At 38.3% G+C, this 19,468-nt stretch overlaps 1 protein-coding gene across 2 annotated transcripts; it reads left to right on the top strand.

Annotated features, from left to right (window-relative positions):
* Positions 1 to 5,418: 5,418 nt before the first annotated feature.
* Positions 5,419 to 16,301, top strand: SLC30A6 (solute carrier family 30 member 6; the record flags this gene model as incomplete). 2 transcript variants are annotated; one of them, XM_079532967.1, is made up of 13 exons in its annotated part: positions 5,419 to 5,499; positions 6,314 to 6,398; positions 7,299 to 7,341; positions 8,141 to 8,206; positions 8,629 to 8,709; positions 9,917 to 9,952; positions 10,999 to 11,093; positions 11,902 to 11,950; positions 12,804 to 12,923; positions 13,188 to 13,290; positions 13,561 to 13,608; positions 14,159 to 14,227; positions 15,804 to 16,301. In XM_079532967.1, exons 2-13 carry the CDS (start codon positions 6,371 to 6,373, stop codon positions 16,299 to 16,301), a joined length of 1,236 nt encoding a protein of 411 aa, XP_079389093.1. In that variant the 5' UTR covers positions 5,419 to 5,499; positions 6,314 to 6,370. The 2 variants fall into 2 exon arrangements, with proteins under 2 accessions (XP_079389093.1, XP_079389094.1); XM_079532968.1 differs by lacking the exon at positions 14,159 to 14,227.
* Positions 16,302 to 19,468: the final 3,167 nt, after the last annotated feature.

Genomic DNA, 19,468 nt, shown 5'->3' with positions numbered 1-19,468 from the left:
TCCTAAGTATTTGTTATCAAACTCAATTTTCCTCCCTTAAATTTTGAGGAATATAGTGGTATTAATTTCAGATGTGTGTTGTGAGGTGATAGGTACCTCAAATGTGAAGGTAGAACATTGCATCTGCTAAAACACCATGAGCAAGCAGCACAAAGGGTCAGAAGCCTGAGCTGCTACCTCAGAAAGGAAAAGAATAACTGGTTCAGGACTGGAGAGTGTGTGTGACACAGTAATGGTTTTTGGTATCTATCCTGCCTTAATTGTTTTCTATGTAATGGCTGAATTGAAGCTCTGTGAATGACTTCTGGAACACAGTAAAAAGAGCTTGATTCTGTTCATCTGTTTGCCCCAACAGCTGCTGTATTTTTTTTTAGTCCATAACCAAGTGCCATTTGGTTCATAAATTGCCTTTAAATTTCATTTACACATCTACAGTATTTCTTGAAGAGTGTCTTTTAATAATAATTCTGTTCCCCTCGGGATATTTAATCACCTATCCTGTTTTCATATCCTGTGTGTGTATGTTACATACACTGAGTAATTTCCAGCTCAGTGATTTTCATCTGTGTGCTAGATTAACTATGTATAAAAGCAAATCTAAGAACAAAGCAGGGAGAGGGGAACCCACAGCTCTCATATTTTGTACAGAACTTTGCAACTCTATATGTCATAAAATCAAATTATGTTCTAATACAGTGTCTTGAATTAGGATAATCGGAACAACAGCTTGGATGCTTTTAACGTTTGTAAAGGTTACATTTGCATTGACTCTCTAAACTGACTTTTTTTTTACCTCTCTGGATGAATCTGTCCACTGCTAATGAATGACTTGACCCACTTCTTAGAGATGATTAGGAAGCAGCCTGTCTAGCTTGCTGCACTTGTTTTTTACTGGCTTAAAGTTAAACACTTACTGGAGGGAAGGGAACAAAAGTGTTATGAGACTGCTGCTTTTTAAAACTCTGTGCATCTTTGCCTATTAAGCAGGAAATACCTGTTCTTTCTACCTACTGGAGGAGCAGTGTCTTCTAAGGTAGTGGGTTGCTTGAAGTAGTACACTTATGCACTTGCAAGTCTTACCTGTTCTCTTTGTCAGAATTATAGAGTTTGATGCATTAGGAACAAGCAATCCTTCCCAAAGTCTCTTATCAACTGTACTAAAGAAAGTCAGACAGTAGTAGTTTTGTTGAATATGGCCTTGCAACTTGGATTATTTAGATACCAAATGTGATAGTAACACTTGATAACTGGAATGGAATCTGAAGTGGGAAGGAAGTCGTCACTGCACTAATTAGAAGCAGATGCTGATTTCCCTGTTGGATTCTTTTGAATGTGATTAAAATGACAGGTTTTTACGCATACAACTTCCTGTGATAATTAAATTTACTTTCCTGTATAGAATAAATTGGTAGCTCTTTTCCTGTTCTAAACAAGCAACTTTTAGCTGGCACAGCTGTCATTTTGTGAAATTTAAGTACAGGGAAGCCAGATATGTTGGCAAATTTAACTGAAATGTCTGTTTCGCAACTGATATGGAAAGCAGCTTTCTGCTTAGGACTTCATTACCCAATTGGTGAAGTTTGTGTGCTAGAATCTTCTGCTGCATGTCTACAAGACATGGATAATCACATAGTTGTGCTTAAGATAAGTTTAGCTATTCTAATGCTTTAGTGATGTTTCTGCATGTGGCAGCTGTGGGAGATGGCAAGCATAGGTTACAGATCTTCATTCTGTGATAGTCTTAAGCTCCTGTATTTTCAGTTCTTGAGACTTCTATTTCTGACAACTGGTAGGAAGGTAACAAGCAGACAGTAGAACGTTTCCCTTAGTCATTGTGCTTGTTAGAGGCAGTTACCAATTTACCAAGTTACCAGGCTCTCTTGAGCTGCTGATTAGTGTTGAAAGATGTTGTTTTACTCACCTACTTGAGTCTCCATGCTCATCCTAAGAGATGACCAGATGAACAATAGATAAAATATTTTAAAATAGTATTTTGTTTTAAATACTGTAACTGTAATTCAACAGGACACAGAAGTAAACTAGTTTCCTGCAAAGACAGAATCATCTAAAGTACAGGGAGATGTGTATTATATTCTTCCTGCTTCTCTTGTAAATTGCAAACTGTCTTGGTGTAAACTGTTTACTTTGTCAATAACTACCTCCTGAGTTCAGCAATAATTGACAAGGTAGACATTCCTCCAGTGAATTAAATGTATTGGTTAAATGCTGTGGGTTCTGTCAGTACTCTTCAGTTTCGTCTTCTTGATTTGTAAGTTCTTGACATGTCTGGAAACAGGTGATTAGTTGTAAGACTTTGTCTTCATAAGAAAACATTTCTAAAAGTTTTGTTTCAGAGACTGACTTTGAAGAAGATGAACTTTCTTCATAATTGGTTAATGCAGGTTTATTCTTTCAGGATGCTAAAGGCCTAGTCTCGGTTCTGCAGGGTTGTTCTGTTTTACACATTAGAAGTGAGAAGTACTTGATCTAATGCTTGCATAACTATTGAAGGCTGAGAATATGGAAACTGTTTTTGTCACAATTCAAATTTTTATTCATGTCTTCATGAAGGGCTAGTCAATGGCTTCAGAAATCTGGATTTAAGTGACAAAACTGAAAGATGGAGGCGAATCGCTATGCCCTACCATGTTAAATACAGTGAATAACTCCTGTTTGGGATGGGGTTTATTCTTGTCTTTTGTTGTGTTGAGGGACTTTTGCTTCAGTGTTCCCTAAAGAACGTTTTCTGAAATGTTGACGACCACTTTATTAATAAGCAATGTAAGACAGCATGATGAGCAGTCACATAGCATTAGCTTCACAATAAAATGTTGCGTTTATCCTTTTCGTACTGTTCTTGTCTGTTTAGATAGATTGTCTGTTTTCAGATAAAATGTCCAAAGCTGTGAGCCTTCTCGTTAAACCTGAATCTGATTAAATTATTACTGCCTTAATAAATAAGTAAAATCAGGTGTTGTATGCCTACTGGATGATAGAACAATAAATATGTAAATATCTCAGTTTCTAAAGGACTTAAGTTCTTAATACTAATGTAAGCAAGGGCTGCTTCCTACATTAATTTACTGAAAATATGCTTATCCTAGTCTTGCTAAATCGCAGTGGAAAATAAGAGCTGCTATGCTAATTGTAGTTGTTGTGGTGAACAGTCCTGAAAACAGCAATTTGCACCAACTTACTTTGCTTCAAAATGCATAGAGGTTACGAAAATCCAAGCAGACTCTGATTCTTTGAGAGAAGGCGCACAATTAAATTTAGTGAAGAGCCAAGAAGCTTAAAACAATATCCTAGTACTTGCTATATTGGGATCTACAGAGATAGTGGATTTGGCAGGATATCCTGATCTAAGTGTGCCAGACTCATTAAAAAATGAATCTTCTCTCATTCTAGCCAAGATAGCAAGACTCTGTGCCTATTATCAGATGCAGACATTGCAGATGGAAATCTGTTTATTTCTGTATCTTAATGCCTTAGGGTTGCCAGAAAATGTAAGGGGAAAAAAAAATATATATATATATAAATATATATATATAAATATATATATATATATATATTTTTCACTGATGCTATTTCAGAAAGTTTCCAAATAGTTTATCAACTGTGAAATCCAGCATCTTTCCTGCAAGAGCACATGTGGCTTGGGAACAGGCAAGAGTTATGCAACCCTCTGTAAATCATTTTTCATTGTGTAATGGTAACGGAGAAAATATTACTTGGTGGTGAAGGCAGAAAGATGGAATTTAACAAAAATTCACCTCAGCTCATGTAAGTGATTTATTGCAGGTGCTGTGGTGTAGCAACAGAAAAAGGCAGTGGGAGTTAAAGAAGGCTGGGACCGCTCTCACAAGCCAAGTGTGTTGTTTCACCCAAATATTTTTAAGGTTTATTTTATTTTTGCAAATGTATGTTGTAGGTGCAATATGTTCTTATAATGTAACGTTATCAGTGTCAGATCTCAATGATTTCTAAAAGACCTCAAACTTGCCTTGGTTGTGCAATATCGTGGCAGGCCGTTAGTTCTGTTATGTGTGAAAATGCTGTGCCAGTAGGTGTGGTGTGTATCTTATCTGAGCTTGGAGAAGAAAAACAATGGGGGAAAAAAAAAACTGGTAATGCATCAGCACTGAAGTTACCAAACAATTTTTGTGGCTTGTACCATATGTCCACAATGTTACCCCTACCGTTTTTGGGGCCGCGAATTTGTGATTTTAACTCCATGACCTGTCAATATTGCCGGGTGTATTAGATAAATTTTTGTTATTATTTTGTATATATTTGGATAAATAATATTTAATACGTTATATATATATATAATATTAAATATTATATATTTAATTGAACAAGGGGGCAGAGAAACAAAGCTGCCCGCCCGCTCTGAAGTCGTTGTGGAGCGCGGTACCCCGCAGCGAAAGCGGCGCCGAGGGTAAAAAGGACCCGACGGCTGAGGCACGTGAGGAGCTCGTGCCGCGCCCAGGCGGCGCTTTCATTATACGTCACATCCGGTTCCACGCGCGCCTGTAAGGGTCCGCTCGTTGCCACAGCGACGGAAGCCCCCTCCGCCTCTTCCGGCCTCGCATGGCGCCGTCTTTTCCGGTGCGGGGAGTACTATGGTGAGCTGGACGCGGCAGGGAGAGACGGGACGGGCGCCGCGCGTGGGAGCGGGGTGCTGAAGGGGCCGGGGCGCCGCTCCCGGGCGGGCCGGGGGGGTTTCGGCTCCGAGCGCGCAGCGCGTCGTCTCTCAGCGCCTCTTGCGGCGCCCCGCTCCCGGGGCAGCCCCGCCGGGCCCGCGGTGACGTGGCCGCCCGGGTCCGCCCCGCTGCGTCGGCTCGGATCTCCATGGGCACGGGCCGGGGCGTCCCCGCCGCAGGTGGCTTCTCCGGGGCAGCTGTGGCCGCAGGTGCGGGCGGTCCTTGGCGTCCTGGGGAGGGCTCGGTGATGATTTGCATGGAGAGAGTGTAGTAAGTGCTGGGCTTCTGCCCCGGGGAACGTGCGTTTGCAGTCTGTGATACTGCTTGATACTCGTGGTACCGAAGAAAACGTGGGTGTGCCTGCAGATACTGAGAGCAGCGTGAAATACAGCTTTGTTGACAGGTGTGTCTGTAAACCGATTGAGTCTGGTTAGGTAACCAGCTTAGAAGCACCCCTCTGTCATGAATTCTGGTTTGTGTCCACGTGAAGTCAGTCATCGTTTTGTAGTAACAGGATGTGTATTGTTATAAATAAAATTGCTGCTGAGAGGCACTGTTCAATTTAATGTTAATTATATCAACGAATTGGAGTGAGCTTTTATTATGGAAATAGTTTATATGTGAAGGCTTGGTGTTTGTTTTTTGTTTGTTTTAATTTAAACTGGGGTTTGGGTAAAATATTTAATTAAACTTTACCTTTCTTAAGGGGACAATACACCTGTTCCGCAAATCACAGAGGTCATTGGTTGGAAAGTTAACACATGAATTTAGGCTGGTTGCAGCAGACAGAAGGGTGAGTATTTCTTTTGAAAATAAATAATAAATATGTTAGCTGTGGTAAATTGAGATACACTATTAATTTAAGCAAATTATGGAAAATATATTAAAAACATAACTGTACTTTTAAAAAGAGGTGATTATTTTTTGAATTTAGTTTCACGTGGAGCTTATGCATCAGATATTAAGATTATCACAGTAACACTGTCTGCTATAAATACATTTATATGCCAGAGTGTACAGATACTGCGTTATTATTAGTGCTATGAATAGTAAGAATGCTTTTCTATTTTTAAATTGAGTTGAACTTTCTGTGAAGTTGGAGTCTGTCCCTGATAATTAATTTTCCCCAGAACTGTGCTTATGTTTAATGCATTGGGCAGAACTGTAAGTTGAAGCTGCACAGGTGTTCTTGGGACCAAAGTTGTAGCATAGAGAATGGAACCTGCTTAGGTCTTTTGGCTGTACTTCTCTGTCAGAACTGAGGGCAGGAAATAGGAAGGTGTCGTAATTCTGTCTTGAAAAATCATGTAGAATGTGCTACAATTAGATGCACATGCTATGGAGGGGAGTTTTTTCAGATTAAAAAAATGTAGTACGTAATGCTATTTGAAAATGAGTTTGGGGACAATCTGTAAAATTAAACTAAAATATGAAATTTTTGCCCTAAAGTGAGTTGTATGTTTGTGGGAGAAACAGAGAGAGTTCTGCTTGCATGATGAAGTGCTGCAATATTGTGTTCTTGTTTTTCTTTTTTTAAACAGCATAGGTGTATTTTTGTCTTATATTTTACATCTTCCGAAAATTTACACGTTTATTCTCCTCAACAGTCCTGGAAGATCCTGCTGTTCGGTGCTATAAATTTAATATGTATTGGCTTCCTGCTAATGTGGTGCAGCTCTACGAACAGCATAGGTAGGTGGCTCTCTTGCAATGAAGCTTCTAACAGCTACACTGTGTTTCTGCACTCATGAAGTTCCAGAGTACTACAAATCAAAGCTCTGCGCATATTGGAATTGGGTGACTGAGAAGCCAGGTTTGGAAGTTGCCTCCTTTTCATTTGCCATGGTCATTGTGGAAGCATTTCTTGCAGAGAGGTGTGCAAGGATTTCCAGACTTCTTGTTGTTTTTTTCTATGTAGCATCTTCTGTCTGTAAGACTGAAAAAACAGAATTCTAAACTAGTCCTCAAAGCTGTTCCTTATAGAAGTAACACTAGCAACACAGAGATATCCTCATTTGCAGTTGGTTGAAGGCAGCTGTAGTGTGGCAAAAACATTCTCTAATTTCAGGAGTGCCTCTTTTTAATGTTTTGTATTTTTCTGTTCTTGTACAGGGGCTCCAAGATGCTCCCTATCAGCAGTACTGAAAGTAGAATGCCCCATATTTTCAGTTTGTAACACAAGTTTTCTTGCTATTTTAGATGAGTTAGAGAAGCAAAACTAGTGAACCTACTTTTTCCTGCAGTATTGTATGTAAGAGATTTCTTGCTTTGGTGAAATGTGTTACAAGAACGTCTCCCAGTTTCCCCATGTTTAAGACGTTAGTCACAACTATTTATTCCTGGTAGCTGAATACTTTCTGTAGCTGGGCATTTAGTAGAATTTGGATTGTCAAAATCAACCTGTTCATGGGGTGAGAGATGCTTGTGTTTTCAGAACATTCGTATTACGTGCACAAAAAGAGAGTACTCTGCAGTATCAGCAGAGATTATTTGTTTAGATAGAAAATGGCATAGAGATGCAGTAGGGGGATTTAGCAGAAGAATACAAGTGACTGAAAAATTATACATTTAAAATATTTGCTTTTTTTACAGCTTTAACTGCTTACACGTATTTGACAATCTTTGATCTTTTCAGGTGAGTTTTTCCCACTTAATCTTACAGTTTATTTGTGCCTGGTTTTGTTTATTTATATACATAGAAAATGTTTTTATGAACGCATATCAGTGATGGAACACCAGCTGGTTTAAAGATAGTTTAAATGAATGTAAAATTGTACATCACAATAAATAGATGAGGAACTCTATGGCTGTGTGACAACGATCAGATTCCTGTGTTAATTTCATAGGCCTTTGCTTTTTACTCTTCATTTGTAAGTGTGATATCAGACAGTATAAAGAAGATTTTCTCAAAATGCCTTTCCCTGCTAGATAGATTTAGGTCTGACCTCACGTTGCCTCTGGTATCCCTTCAGAGAAACTCCGTTTGCATGCAAAATAAACACTATTTGTGCTTATCAAGATGTCAGTGAAAAATGCATTACGTTTGGGGTTGTGACAAACTTGATTTAGGCTGAGTGATGTGCTGCATTGGATGTTGATGGTAGCCTTTGAAAGCGCAGCATGTTGTCAGTATGACATTGGCAGTCTCCTGATATAAGGATTTAGACTGGCTGCCAGTTTGCTAATGTACTCTGCTGTCCATTTTCTGGGGACAGCTTAGATGTCTTTGCAACATCCCTTCTGTTTCCAAACAGTCTTTTCTGGATTCACTGGAAACCTCATTGGGATAGAGATGAAAGGGTTGAGTTCATGGTAAACCGTTACATTTGATAATTCAGTTCTGATGGCTGAAGTGCATGTGTGTCTACTTTGGAGTTTGTGAAGGCCATACTTGTTTATTACATTCTAATTCTCCCCTTTTTTTTCTTCTTCAGTTTGATAACATGTCTAATAAGCTACTGGGTAATGGTGAAGAAACCCAGTCCAGTCTATTCATTTGGGTGAGTACTGTTAACAAGATTCAGTGTTTGATAATACAGCATTTGATTCGTTGTTGGATATCCTTGCTTATGTTCTGTAACAGCCACCACAGAGAACTGATACGTGTAAAGACTGGTTCTCTGAAGAACAGGCACAGTATGCAGGAGGAAAAGGAAAGGAAAGAAACAGGAAAAAGACCTAAGAAATGTGTAATTTTAAGCTGGAAATTGTAGTCTGTCTTCTGTCAGAACAAAGGCTTGTTTGTGGTAATTGGAATTCTGGCTTAATTAAAAATTGTGTTATGTTGTGAATTTCCGGTTTCTCCTCCTCTCTTTCCACTTGAAAGAATTAGAAATAGTAGGTCTATTCCATTGCTTCTCTACAGACTGCAATGCATTCAGAGAATTGTTGAAAGTTCAGTAACTTAATTCATAAATTTCAGGTTTGAGAGGTTTGAAGTTCTAGCTGTATTTGCTTCTACGGTTCTGGCGCAGCTTGGTGCTCTTTTTATACTGAAAGAAAGGTAGGGATCTGCATGTTTTTCTTTGATTTTTCTTGCATAAGAAGATAGTCCACATTGAGAATGCATATGCATTCTACCAGTGCTATTTGTAGTGATAAATTGTGGAAAAAATATTGATAAACCTAACCTCGAATTTCTGTTGATTACTCTGCATGGGAACTTTAAATGAAATGATAGGAATTGATAATTGGAATTTAACAACTGTCAAGGAAAAGACGGTGTTTTTAGGAATGATATTTTCCAAGCACTGTTAGGAATTTGATGTAGTGTGTCTCCCTGTGCATCTTGACTTATTAAGCTAATTACTGAAGAAAACTTTTTTTCTGTAAGTTGCACCGTGAAATGAAGCAACTTCTTAATGTGTTAAGGATCTGAATGTTTAAGCTAGCAATTTCATCAGTCCTACAAAATTTGCTCTAGCTTTAATTTGAAGTACAAGAGGTTCCAGGTGTAGGTGGTGTTTCAGGTGTTTAGCATCAAAAGTTATTTAATTCTTAAAAAATGAAAAGGCTTTTGTTAACACCTAGAATGGAGGCAACTTATCTTCCTTTTCCCTTTTGGAAGGTTTTATTTCCTCTATCAAGGCGTGTATCAGCAACGTAGAAATGTTACAATATTAGTTGATCTTTTGTCCCAGAGTACACTGGAATGGATTTTAATAATGAGACACCATGAAAGCCTCCAACTTTTCTGGCACTGGCTTTAGGAAATTCCCTAAACTCATCCTAGGTTTTTCTTTGTTACAGCTGAAGGTTGTTTCTTATCTCACTGGTGGGTAAAAACGCAACAACTTTGTATCCCCACCGCAGAATCCAACCTCTGCTTTGTTTGACCTTAGTGAGAAGCTGTAAGTCAGGGATTTCAAACTCTTTGTTCTGATTACCTGCAGTAACAGTGGAGAGAGTAGCAGTACTTTCTGACACGTTCATTTACAGGCATCTTCTTAATGTGTAGACAATACCTATGATAGCTGTTGTGTACGTGGCATAGTGTGGAAATAATTGGAAAATTTATCCTGCTTCGTCTTAGTGATACATATTTTCATAACTTCAAAAACTGATGTGCTTACTTAAGTAATTTGTTTTCCCCAATATTGTATCTGTTAGTTTTGTGTATGGATGGCAGCTATTTTTTCAGAACATAAGTATACTTCAGTTGTCAAGTCTTTATTGTATAATGTAACTCAGATTTTCCATTGTCTTTGCAGTGCAGAGCGATTTCTGGAACAGCCTGAGATACACACGTAAGAAATTATGTTGATATATGAAATGAGAGCTTTTTCACTTTCCCTTTGTATTCCTATTTCTTAGTCTAGCATGTTGTAGTGGAAGTGCTGAGTCATGACCTGAACCAGTGCTTGAGCACCTGGTAGGAAGGCACGGCCAACCCAGGAGGAGCTCAGGTACATGCAGTGCATCTGAGTGACTGGAAGGGGTGCATCCTGGCTCCTCGCCTCCCCCAGACCTCATTTAAGGGAAGACATTAGGCATTTGCTATCAATTGTTCTTTGTCTGCTATAATTTTACAAAATTTTAGAGGTAGGCAGTTAATGTGGCTTTTTTTTTTTTTTTTTTGACATTTGGAGGCTGGATGCAGAAAAAGCACAGGTTAGTGCTCACACTGTAGGAAAGACTCTCTGTGAGCATGCAGGCCTGCTGACTGGCCTCTCAGTGCATTCATAGTTTGCAAAGTGTTGTAGTATCTGCTGCCTCTTGCTAAATCATGCATTAGGAGGCCTGGTATGTTGAAGGGAAAGATGCTGTAATCATTAGGGAACTGGATTTATTACAAAGATGATGATCATGACTGCAAAGAACATGGGAAAGGGAAAAGAAGGGGTGGAAGGTGTGGTGAAATAGTAGCTCTAGTAAAGAGTAGGGGCCTTGTGCCCTTTCTGTAGGAAAACAAATATTATTTTTGCTAAAGGGACAGTATATTTATTGAACTTCAAAGGGCTGTGTGTGTAAATATACAATTGCAAGTAAGGTATACATGTTTGTGTGTATGTGCATGTGTACATACACACGTGTGCAGTTAGTTACTCAGCATGATGAACATCGTGTTCAGTGTGATGTGATAATGCATGATATTTGGAGATTTCAATTTTTCCCCCTGGACTGCTAGTATGCTGTCAGCTATTAGACAGCATGGTAATTTATCTTACTTTCACTTTTGATTTCAGTGAAAGCTGCTAAGAGACGTGGGTATGGCACTGTTAGCAGTAATTACAGCTTGGTGTCATGCATGTTGTTGATAATATGAAATAGCTATCCTTTTTTCTCTCCCTAGGGGACGACTACTAGTTGGTACTTTTGTGGCTCTTTTTTTCAACTTATTTACAATGCTTTCTGTGAGGAATAAGCCTTTTGCTTATGTCTCTGAAGGTATGTGATTAAAATATACTAAGAATTAAGAAAAGGTTTTAATGTTCCTTTTTTTGTGATGGTCTGGTAAACTTCCTTAACTAGCTGGTTTATGTTACTATTACTTCTGAGCTTAATGCAGTTTAGGATTGCATTCCAGATTTCATCACTGGTTTGCTTACATGGCTCTCAGAATTTCTAGGTAGTTGTTGCTGAAAACTGAGTGTCACCATAATGCTGAAGTACCCTTTATTTTTTATCTTCTAAATTCAAGGTCATATTTCAAATTTTACTTTAAAAACATTTTGTTGGTTTATTCATGGATGGAAAATAAATGAATGTAATAATTTCTCCCTAACAGTGCTTTTACCTCCCACTTTTCCACTATAAAATAATCTTGCAAACAGTCTCACTAGCTGCCGAGACACTGAGTATTTTGAACGCTGGTCAAGTGGGAGAAGTTGTTGTTTCCGTGCTGTTCTATATATTTTGCCATACACAATGCTTCATTTCAGTGAATGTAATTTTGTGTAAATTGTGTAATTATAATTACTATATATGCATTATACTTTATGTGAGGTAGAGATAACTATGTTGAATGTAACCTGAAATTATATTTGTATTTAGTCATTTCAGGTTGTTATATGAAACAAGCATTTTACTTACTGCCTAGAAAGGCCAGGCTTTGTATTGTTAATATGACAGCGATTCTGCTGAGGTGCATTTGTTTATTCACAGTGTAATAGGTTCTTCCCTTAAAATAAAACTTCAAGTATTTTCTAAAATGGTTTGCTTTACTTGTAGTCATTTCATTAACTTTCTTTTGAAGCTGCAAGCACAAGCTGGCTTCAGGAGCACGTTGCAGATCTCAGTAGAAGGTAAAGCTCTGTTTTTCTTAGCAGTTAACTTCTGGGTGGCAATGTTGTTTTTTGTGCATAATAGCAATTTTGAAAGATGTTGAGACAAGAGCTGTTGCATTTTAGAGGTTTTTAAGCAGCGTTATCTATTGAGCCAACTTGTGGACTCCAGCCAAAGCATCATCTCTCATATTTCCAAGATGTGTCAATCTCATAGGAATACATCTTTCTGTATAACCTTCCTTTTGAATGCATTCAGTACATTGTATATAATTCTCCTTGGAAGGGGTGAGGTAAACTAGCTTTGCTTGGTACAGATCTGACTGCATTTCTCAACAGCTGTTACCTATCTGGTCAATATATCTTAGAGTGATTTTTTTTTTTTTTTTTTTTTTTTTTTTTTTTTTTTTTTACTCTGTATAACAAGCAAGCAGCTGGGATGATTGCAGTTTAAGTGTAATGTGTGAAGCTGGCTATGGAATCTCCTCACCTATCCAGTAGAAAACTGGAGAGCCTGTGTCTTCCAGGCACTGATTCAAAGTTTCTTATTCAGCTTAGCTTTTAACTCTCCTGCTGTACTCTTATCTGAATGCAAGACAAAATCATTTTCAAATATTTTTGTCAGATATTAGAAGTGTTTACTTTTAGTTATACGTACCTTTTTGAGTACTTATGCTGTTGATATGAAAATATGAATCCCAAACTGTTGTAAAATGAGCAGAGTTAGAAGGGCTTTTAGGGTTCTTGGAGGTGTCATTTGCTGTGACTGCAGGGTGTCGCATTCTGGAGTGGTGGGTCTAACTCTTATGGTTTTTGTGATTTGGAAGTAGTAATGAACAACTAGCTAACAACTGCTTGTTTGCTTTTGTTTCAGTATTTGTGGAATCATCCCAGGACTGAGTAGCATCTTTCTACCACGGATGAACCCTTTCGTCTTGATTGATATTGCTGGAGCTCTAGCTCTTTGCATTACATATATGCTCATTGAAATCAAGTATGTATAGTTGTTTAATGAAGTTCATTTTATATCCATTCTGTGGGAAGTTGCTTTTTTTTTACGTGCAAAGAGTGTTCTCCTCAAAAGCTGCATTATGTATGAATGAATTTGCAGTTGCAATTTGCCATTTCTCAAAGATACATAGTTAAGATCTTCTCAGTTAGTATGTAGTTTCATCTGATTTTTTTTTTTTCATTCTTTTAAAGTCCTCGTGCCTTTCAATAATAGCACTCCCTTTTTTCCCTTATTGTTTTTCTTCAGCAATTACTATGCTGTAGACACAGCGTCAGCTATAGCAATAGCTTTGATGACATTTGGTACAATGTACCCCATGAGTGTCTACAGTGGGAAAGTACTGCTCCAGGTAAGGCAATATTGCAAAACTGTTTTGGGAGGATTTCAGTTTTGTTAAACATCCTTATCTGTTTTAAGGTTGTAAATGGGAAATGTTCCAAGAGGAATGTTTGATAAGGGGCCAGAGGAATTGTAAAGACAGTGAAAGCGTTCAGCATGAAGTAATAAGAACACGTTGTGTCATGTCCTTGGGCTTGTGTAGGTAAACTGGTCTTAAAGGCTCTGCTGTTTAATCAGAGCCAGTTAATCTTTAGTGTGACTTTTTTTTTTTCTTTTCAAGACAACCCCACCACATGTGTTTGGCCAGTTGGATAAACTTCTTAGAGAGGTAAGAAGTCGTGCACAGCCAGTGTTAAGTAAGCATTCGGGAGTATGAAGAGTTTTTATGACTAATCCAAGATGATCCCTCAGATATTTAATTTTTTTTTCAATGTAGAAAACGTGGAGTTTATTATCTAGGACAAGTAGTGTCACAGAGGTATCTGGCACATACCTTTTCTAGCGGTGTGTGTTGTTGGTCAGTTGATTCTTCTAAGTTTTAACCTACTGTGGAAGAGGCTTACCAATGTAAGTTGAGGGAAAGAGAAGTAAAAAATGCTGTTTACAGGCAGCATATCAAGTCTAGATGATGTTTCAGTTTCACAGTGAGAGCTACTTTAGCCTGAGCTACTTATATCCACTTTTCTGATGGATTTGGATGTTTAGAGAAAGTGGTAGATAAATATTTATGTTACAATTAACAGATCTGTTCCATTTTGTATTCTGGAAGCTGTTGTTTTGTTAATGAAAATGTTGGTGTTCAGCTGTGTGAATAAATATTCTAAGAAGATCTGAACTTTTCTAACTTCTCACGTTTCTGGGTATTTGTGGAAAATTAGGTTTCAACTTTGGATGGTGTCTTGGAAGTTCGAAATGAGCATTTCTGGACATTAGGTTTTGGCACTTTGGTAAGTAATGTCTTCATTGTCTTTTAAAAAAAAAGTGTATTTAAATAAAAGGAGTAAGATATTTCTTTTAAAGAAGAAAGAAAACAAATGCACTGAGTCAGTGCTCAGTCTTTTTCTGTGATTTATGAAAAAAAAAAAAAAAAAAAAACCAACTTATTTTCTCCCACCTTATGTTTTTTTAAAGTGGTGTTATTGGTTAATTCTATTCATGTATGTAGCAGCTCTGAATTAGAGCATTTCAGACCTTATCCTGTATTTTGGCATTCCGCACGATAGTAAAGACATTTTTCAAAACATGTTAGTGTAAAACCTCTCTATGAAGAGAAAAAAACTATGGACCTCTATGCACAAAAGACCTGCAGTATTTTCAGCATTTATACATAACAGAAAAAAAAGTGCAATGCAACTACAGATGTACACTGATATTCTACTGAAAGATAGAAGGCCTTTTTAGTGATCTAGAATGATCACAAACAACTCGGTTGTTCTTGAATTGATGTTGTGACAGTCAGAAAATTAGAACTGTTAGATTTCTTTTTATTATTTCTACTTTATTGTTCCATTAAGCTACTTTTTGGAAGGAGAAGAAAGACTTGGTTAGACCTTTGCTTGTACATTTTCTACTGGCACCTTCCAGATGGCAGTAGAAACTTCCAGAGACCTGGGTACGCTCTCAACTGCTCCATCTGACATAAAAATACCCTAGATTAGGAGAGGCTGTGAAGTATTTTTTATTAAGCATGAACAAAAAAAGATATGAGGGGTTCATTTTGTGTACTTTTCCATCAGTAGTTCTAGGTGAGCAATGCAGCATTACTGAGAGGTAGGCAGGGATAGCTCACAGACGCTTATGCTTTAAGGAGAAAGTCGGTCTGAGTTCCCTGAGGGGCAGTGTCTTTCCTTTATTCTTGCTGGTGGTTTCATTTTTAGCATCTGCCGTGCTCTTTGTTGACTTTGCCTTCTGTCTGCTCCAGCAGCCTAGCGATGATACGTTTTCTTTCTGCAGCATAGGAAGTTCTGCACAAATGTGCGCGAGAACTTCTTTACAGTGAGGTGACGGAGCACTGGAACAGGCTGCACAGGGAGGTGGTGGAGTCTCCTTCTCTGGAGATGTTCAAGACCTGCCTGGATGCCTACCTGTGTGACCTGCTGTAGGGAACCTGCTTTGGCAGGGGGTTGGACTCGATCTCTGGAGGTCCCTTCCAACCCCTATGATTCTGTGATTCTTGAGTGTGAAATTGAAATTTGTCTGTGCTTGCTTCTTTGCTTGGGCCTTTTTTGTTGTTTCCTTTTGTTTTCATGCCATCACATGTTGTATTTTATAGTTCAGTTTGAAGACTCAACTCTTCCTGAATACTGATCTTGATGTTGTTCATGAGGTCAACACATTAGCAAAGATCAAAATCTGTTCCAGTAATGGAATTCTTGGATATGCTTCCCAGTTTAGTTAATAATCTCCGCTGAGAAAGGTCTTTGTGTGATTCTCTGCAGGATAACTTTGCTTCTTCTTGAATGCATGTGGAGAACCTTATGAAGGTGCTAGTTATCAGCCAACTTACTCTTATCATTTTTTTAGGCTGGATCAGTACATGTCCGAATTCGAAGAGATGCGAATGAGCAAATGGTACTTGCCCATGTCACTAACAGATTATACACATTGGTCTCAACCTTGACTGTTCAGATTTTCAAAGATGACTGGATCAGACCTACCTTATCATCTGTGCCTATAGCAAACAACATGCTGAACCTTTCGGATCACCATGTTATTACGATGCCGTCTTTGAAAGCTGCTGACAACTTGAACCCTATTACATCTACTCCAGCAAAGCCCAGCAGCCCGCCACCGGAATTTTCTTTCAATACACCAGGCAAAAACGTGAATCCAGTTATCCTTTTAAACGCTCAAACAAGGCCCTATGGATTAGGCCTTAATCATGGACCCACACCTTACAGCAGTGCACTCAATCAAGGATTTGGAATACCGGGAGTGGGAGCAACTCAAGGATTCAGAACTGGGTTTACAAATGTCCCAAGCAGATATGGAACAAACACTCGTGGTCAATCCCGACCATAATAAACAGCATTATTTATTGTACTTAAGGGTATTGACTTAATTATTTTATTACCCAATTTTTATGAACATTTGGAATGTCAAAGCATTCTGAATGGCTGGGAACAAGTGCATTGTTCATATTTGTGAAATGGTTAAATTGCTTTTTTTCTTTATGTTAACAGTAGCCTGCGTAATGCCACAAATGTTTTCCAGACTTATGATACTTTGCAGGTAGTTTTTATAGTGTCTACTTTTATTCAGCTTTCTACTCACTCTCCTTTTTTTCTCCAAGAATGTATCAAGATTACAGCACAACTACATAAGAAAGTAAATTTGTGACAAAGTAATGTTTTTAACTAATGAGAGCAACTTACTGAGTGCTGAATGGTTGAGAGAAAAGGAAACCGCAGATGTGCAGGACTGTTTTTGAGGATGTTTTGATTGCTATATTAAGCCATGTTTTGGCAAAGTCACAATTAGTTTTTCCAGGGTTGCAGAAGTCCATCAGTTCTCATATTGTGGCCATTGTAAGGACAATCTGGCATTTCAGATTCTAATTAATTTTACGAGACGCAGTTTTTAACACTTTTGTTGATGCCTTTATAGAAATTCAGATGGCTCAGCAACCATGTTCTAGCTGTAAGTTTTCCACATCCATCTCTGATATTTCTTTTTTATTTAATTTCGGAATAAGCAATATACTGGGAAATAAAGGATTTCAAACTTAAGATTTTAGAAGCACCTCTTTTTTACAGTTAACCCTGCTTAAAGATACAGAACAGATGTCTGTTTTGTTTCTGAAGCCAGTATTTCATTTTTCACTATGGAAAGTATTCGCTGATTTGATTGTGACTTTGTATTTTGCCTCTTTGTATTTTTCCTGTAGTTTTAGGAGAGAAGGATTATGTACTTCTCTGCCTAAGTTTGTGTCCAGAATACTGTCAGTTCTTACAGTCTGCTGGAGTGCTTAACATTCGGGGCACACTGGGAACAAGACTGCCTAACTGTCTCTGCTTTTGCATTATTGTTCTCCTGTGCATATAGGAGGCCCTATTTCTTCACGGCCTTTCTCAGAAAGATTTTCCCTCTGCTTGTTTTTTCTGCTCTGCTCTGATGGTAATAGGGAAAGGCTTTGTAGAAAAAAGTCAGCTTTTTTTATTTTTCTGTCCTCCCTTGCAATACGCATCTTTTAATTCCCCAGCCAGTACCTCCTTTGCATTTTCTTCTGCATCTCTTGGCTGTTCAGGAACGGGTTGCCCATTCCTATCATTTCACTTGCAACTCAGGGTGCTGTATCTTGGCTTGCACCTCGTTATTGTGTATCTGAAGTCTCTCCATTTGTCCCAGGTAGAGAGCTGTAGTATCTCAGGGACTCCAAGTATAATAATGTTTGTTACCTGAAGCTAATGAGTTCGATAGAGAGCAAGATCTTGTTCTCCTGTAGAGCTGAGTTGAGAATCAGCTGCCTTCATTTGAATTTTCAAGATCTGTGGCCTCAGCGTTGGCTGAGGATTTTTCCTTTTTTTCATCTGTGTTTTTTCTCTGCTGCCTCTGACGCGTGGAGAAGGGCGTCACTCCTGTGAACAAAGCAAGGTGACAATCTGCACAGAGGCCCCTTGCTGGGATTTTGTAGGCTGAAGTTAGTGTACAGACTGCCGCTGGCATACAGTAATGTAAGTTACACATGGGGGATCTAACTCTGTACTTAATTTGCAGCAACAATAGTAGTTTCACTGCTGTCTTTGAATATGTAACCATCAGGAAAACATCATTTCAAAATCGTGGCGCTCCAAGGTCGGCGTTAGCTCTGTAACCACCATCCTCTCATTGCTCTGTGTTCATGCATAGTCCATTGGATGTGCCGTTGCTGCATGGAGACTCACAGAAGTACAGAATGCTTCAACAGAATTCCTGTACCTCCTGGGTGCTGAACTGGGCTGCACTCTGCACCACCTGCAACAGCGTAGTGCCAGCAGGATGTTTACATTTACTACTCTCACGTGGCCTATCGCAGAATTGTTCCTTACTCCAGTTTCATAAGCAACTTTTCCATTTTGGTGACATTTGAAATATATTGTATTATATTGGTTGCATGCCTACTTGTTTTTAGTAGAAAGTTAAAGCTTCATTTTATTAAAAAATAAATAAAAAATGAAGCTGATCTTTGATTTAAAATGCGAAGGCAGAATGGAATTCCAGAATTCTGAGTGCAATATAATCACTTGAACAAAATTATTTTTGAAGTGATTGTTTATATATATATATCTCACATGTGCAGATGATAATGGTTCTTTTAGAGATTAGAACAGCTTTTTAGCTGCTTTATTGTAATGAATATAATTCAGAATATTTGTTAAATCAACAGAGAGTAAAATGTCTCCTTTTATAAGAGGAAAATAAAATCAGTGTCATCCATGAATGACAAGGAAAAAAATGGTAATTTGTGTGCAGAATGTTGTAGTTATCTTTCACTTAGAGAAATAGATGTAGTTTATGGGATATACTCTGAAGTGGCACCCATCTACACATTGAACTGTAATTTTTGCTGGGCCTACTGCCAATGTAGATTGGTCCTTGTAATATTTCTACCAAAAGCATTTTTACTGCACCTTATCTTTTCTAATCGTATTTTATTTATTTGTTGCTAGGTGCTCACAATCAAAACAATTACATGGGATGTGGCTATGAACTGCTAATTTCTTTTGTCTTCATTCCTGGCGATAGGATTGCTACTTCAGTGAGAGGAAGAAGAGGACTGGTGCTCATTCTTGCCATCATTTCTGCCTAGAGAACAGTCTGCATTGTTACTCCCTTAGCCAGTTCTTGCTGTGTATGCTTAGGATCACTTCACTTGTAGCTAAATGCAGCAAGTGCTGAAGAATGAGGATTGTGCATCATTACTTTCCTTGTGATGAACTTATAAAAGGAGTTAAAGCTCATGTTACAGCACACAACTAGTGTAAACCCAAACTAAAAACCCGTTGAGCTCTGATTGTTCAGTTTGTTTCCTTCTCCCTTGTTAATAACTTCATACACCTTGAGGAGGACTGTGACAAGGCAGTGACAGCTTCCCAGGAATTGTGGATTCATTTTTTACTTGACAGAGGTGTGGCTAACCCTATTCAAGGGAAAGTCCTTCGCTGATTTCTTTAGTTTTAAGATTACTTAAAGTCTCTCCTGGTGGTTTC

The sequence above is a fragment of the Tetrao urogallus genome (genome assembly GCF_951394365.1).
Source record: "Tetrao urogallus genome assembly, chromosome: 2".
Classification (NCBI taxonomy): domain Eukaryota; kingdom Metazoa; phylum Chordata; class Aves; order Galliformes; family Phasianidae; genus Tetrao; species Tetrao urogallus.
The sequence above is the reverse complement of the archived record's forward strand: the minus strand, read 5'-3'. Positions and strand labels throughout refer to the sequence as shown.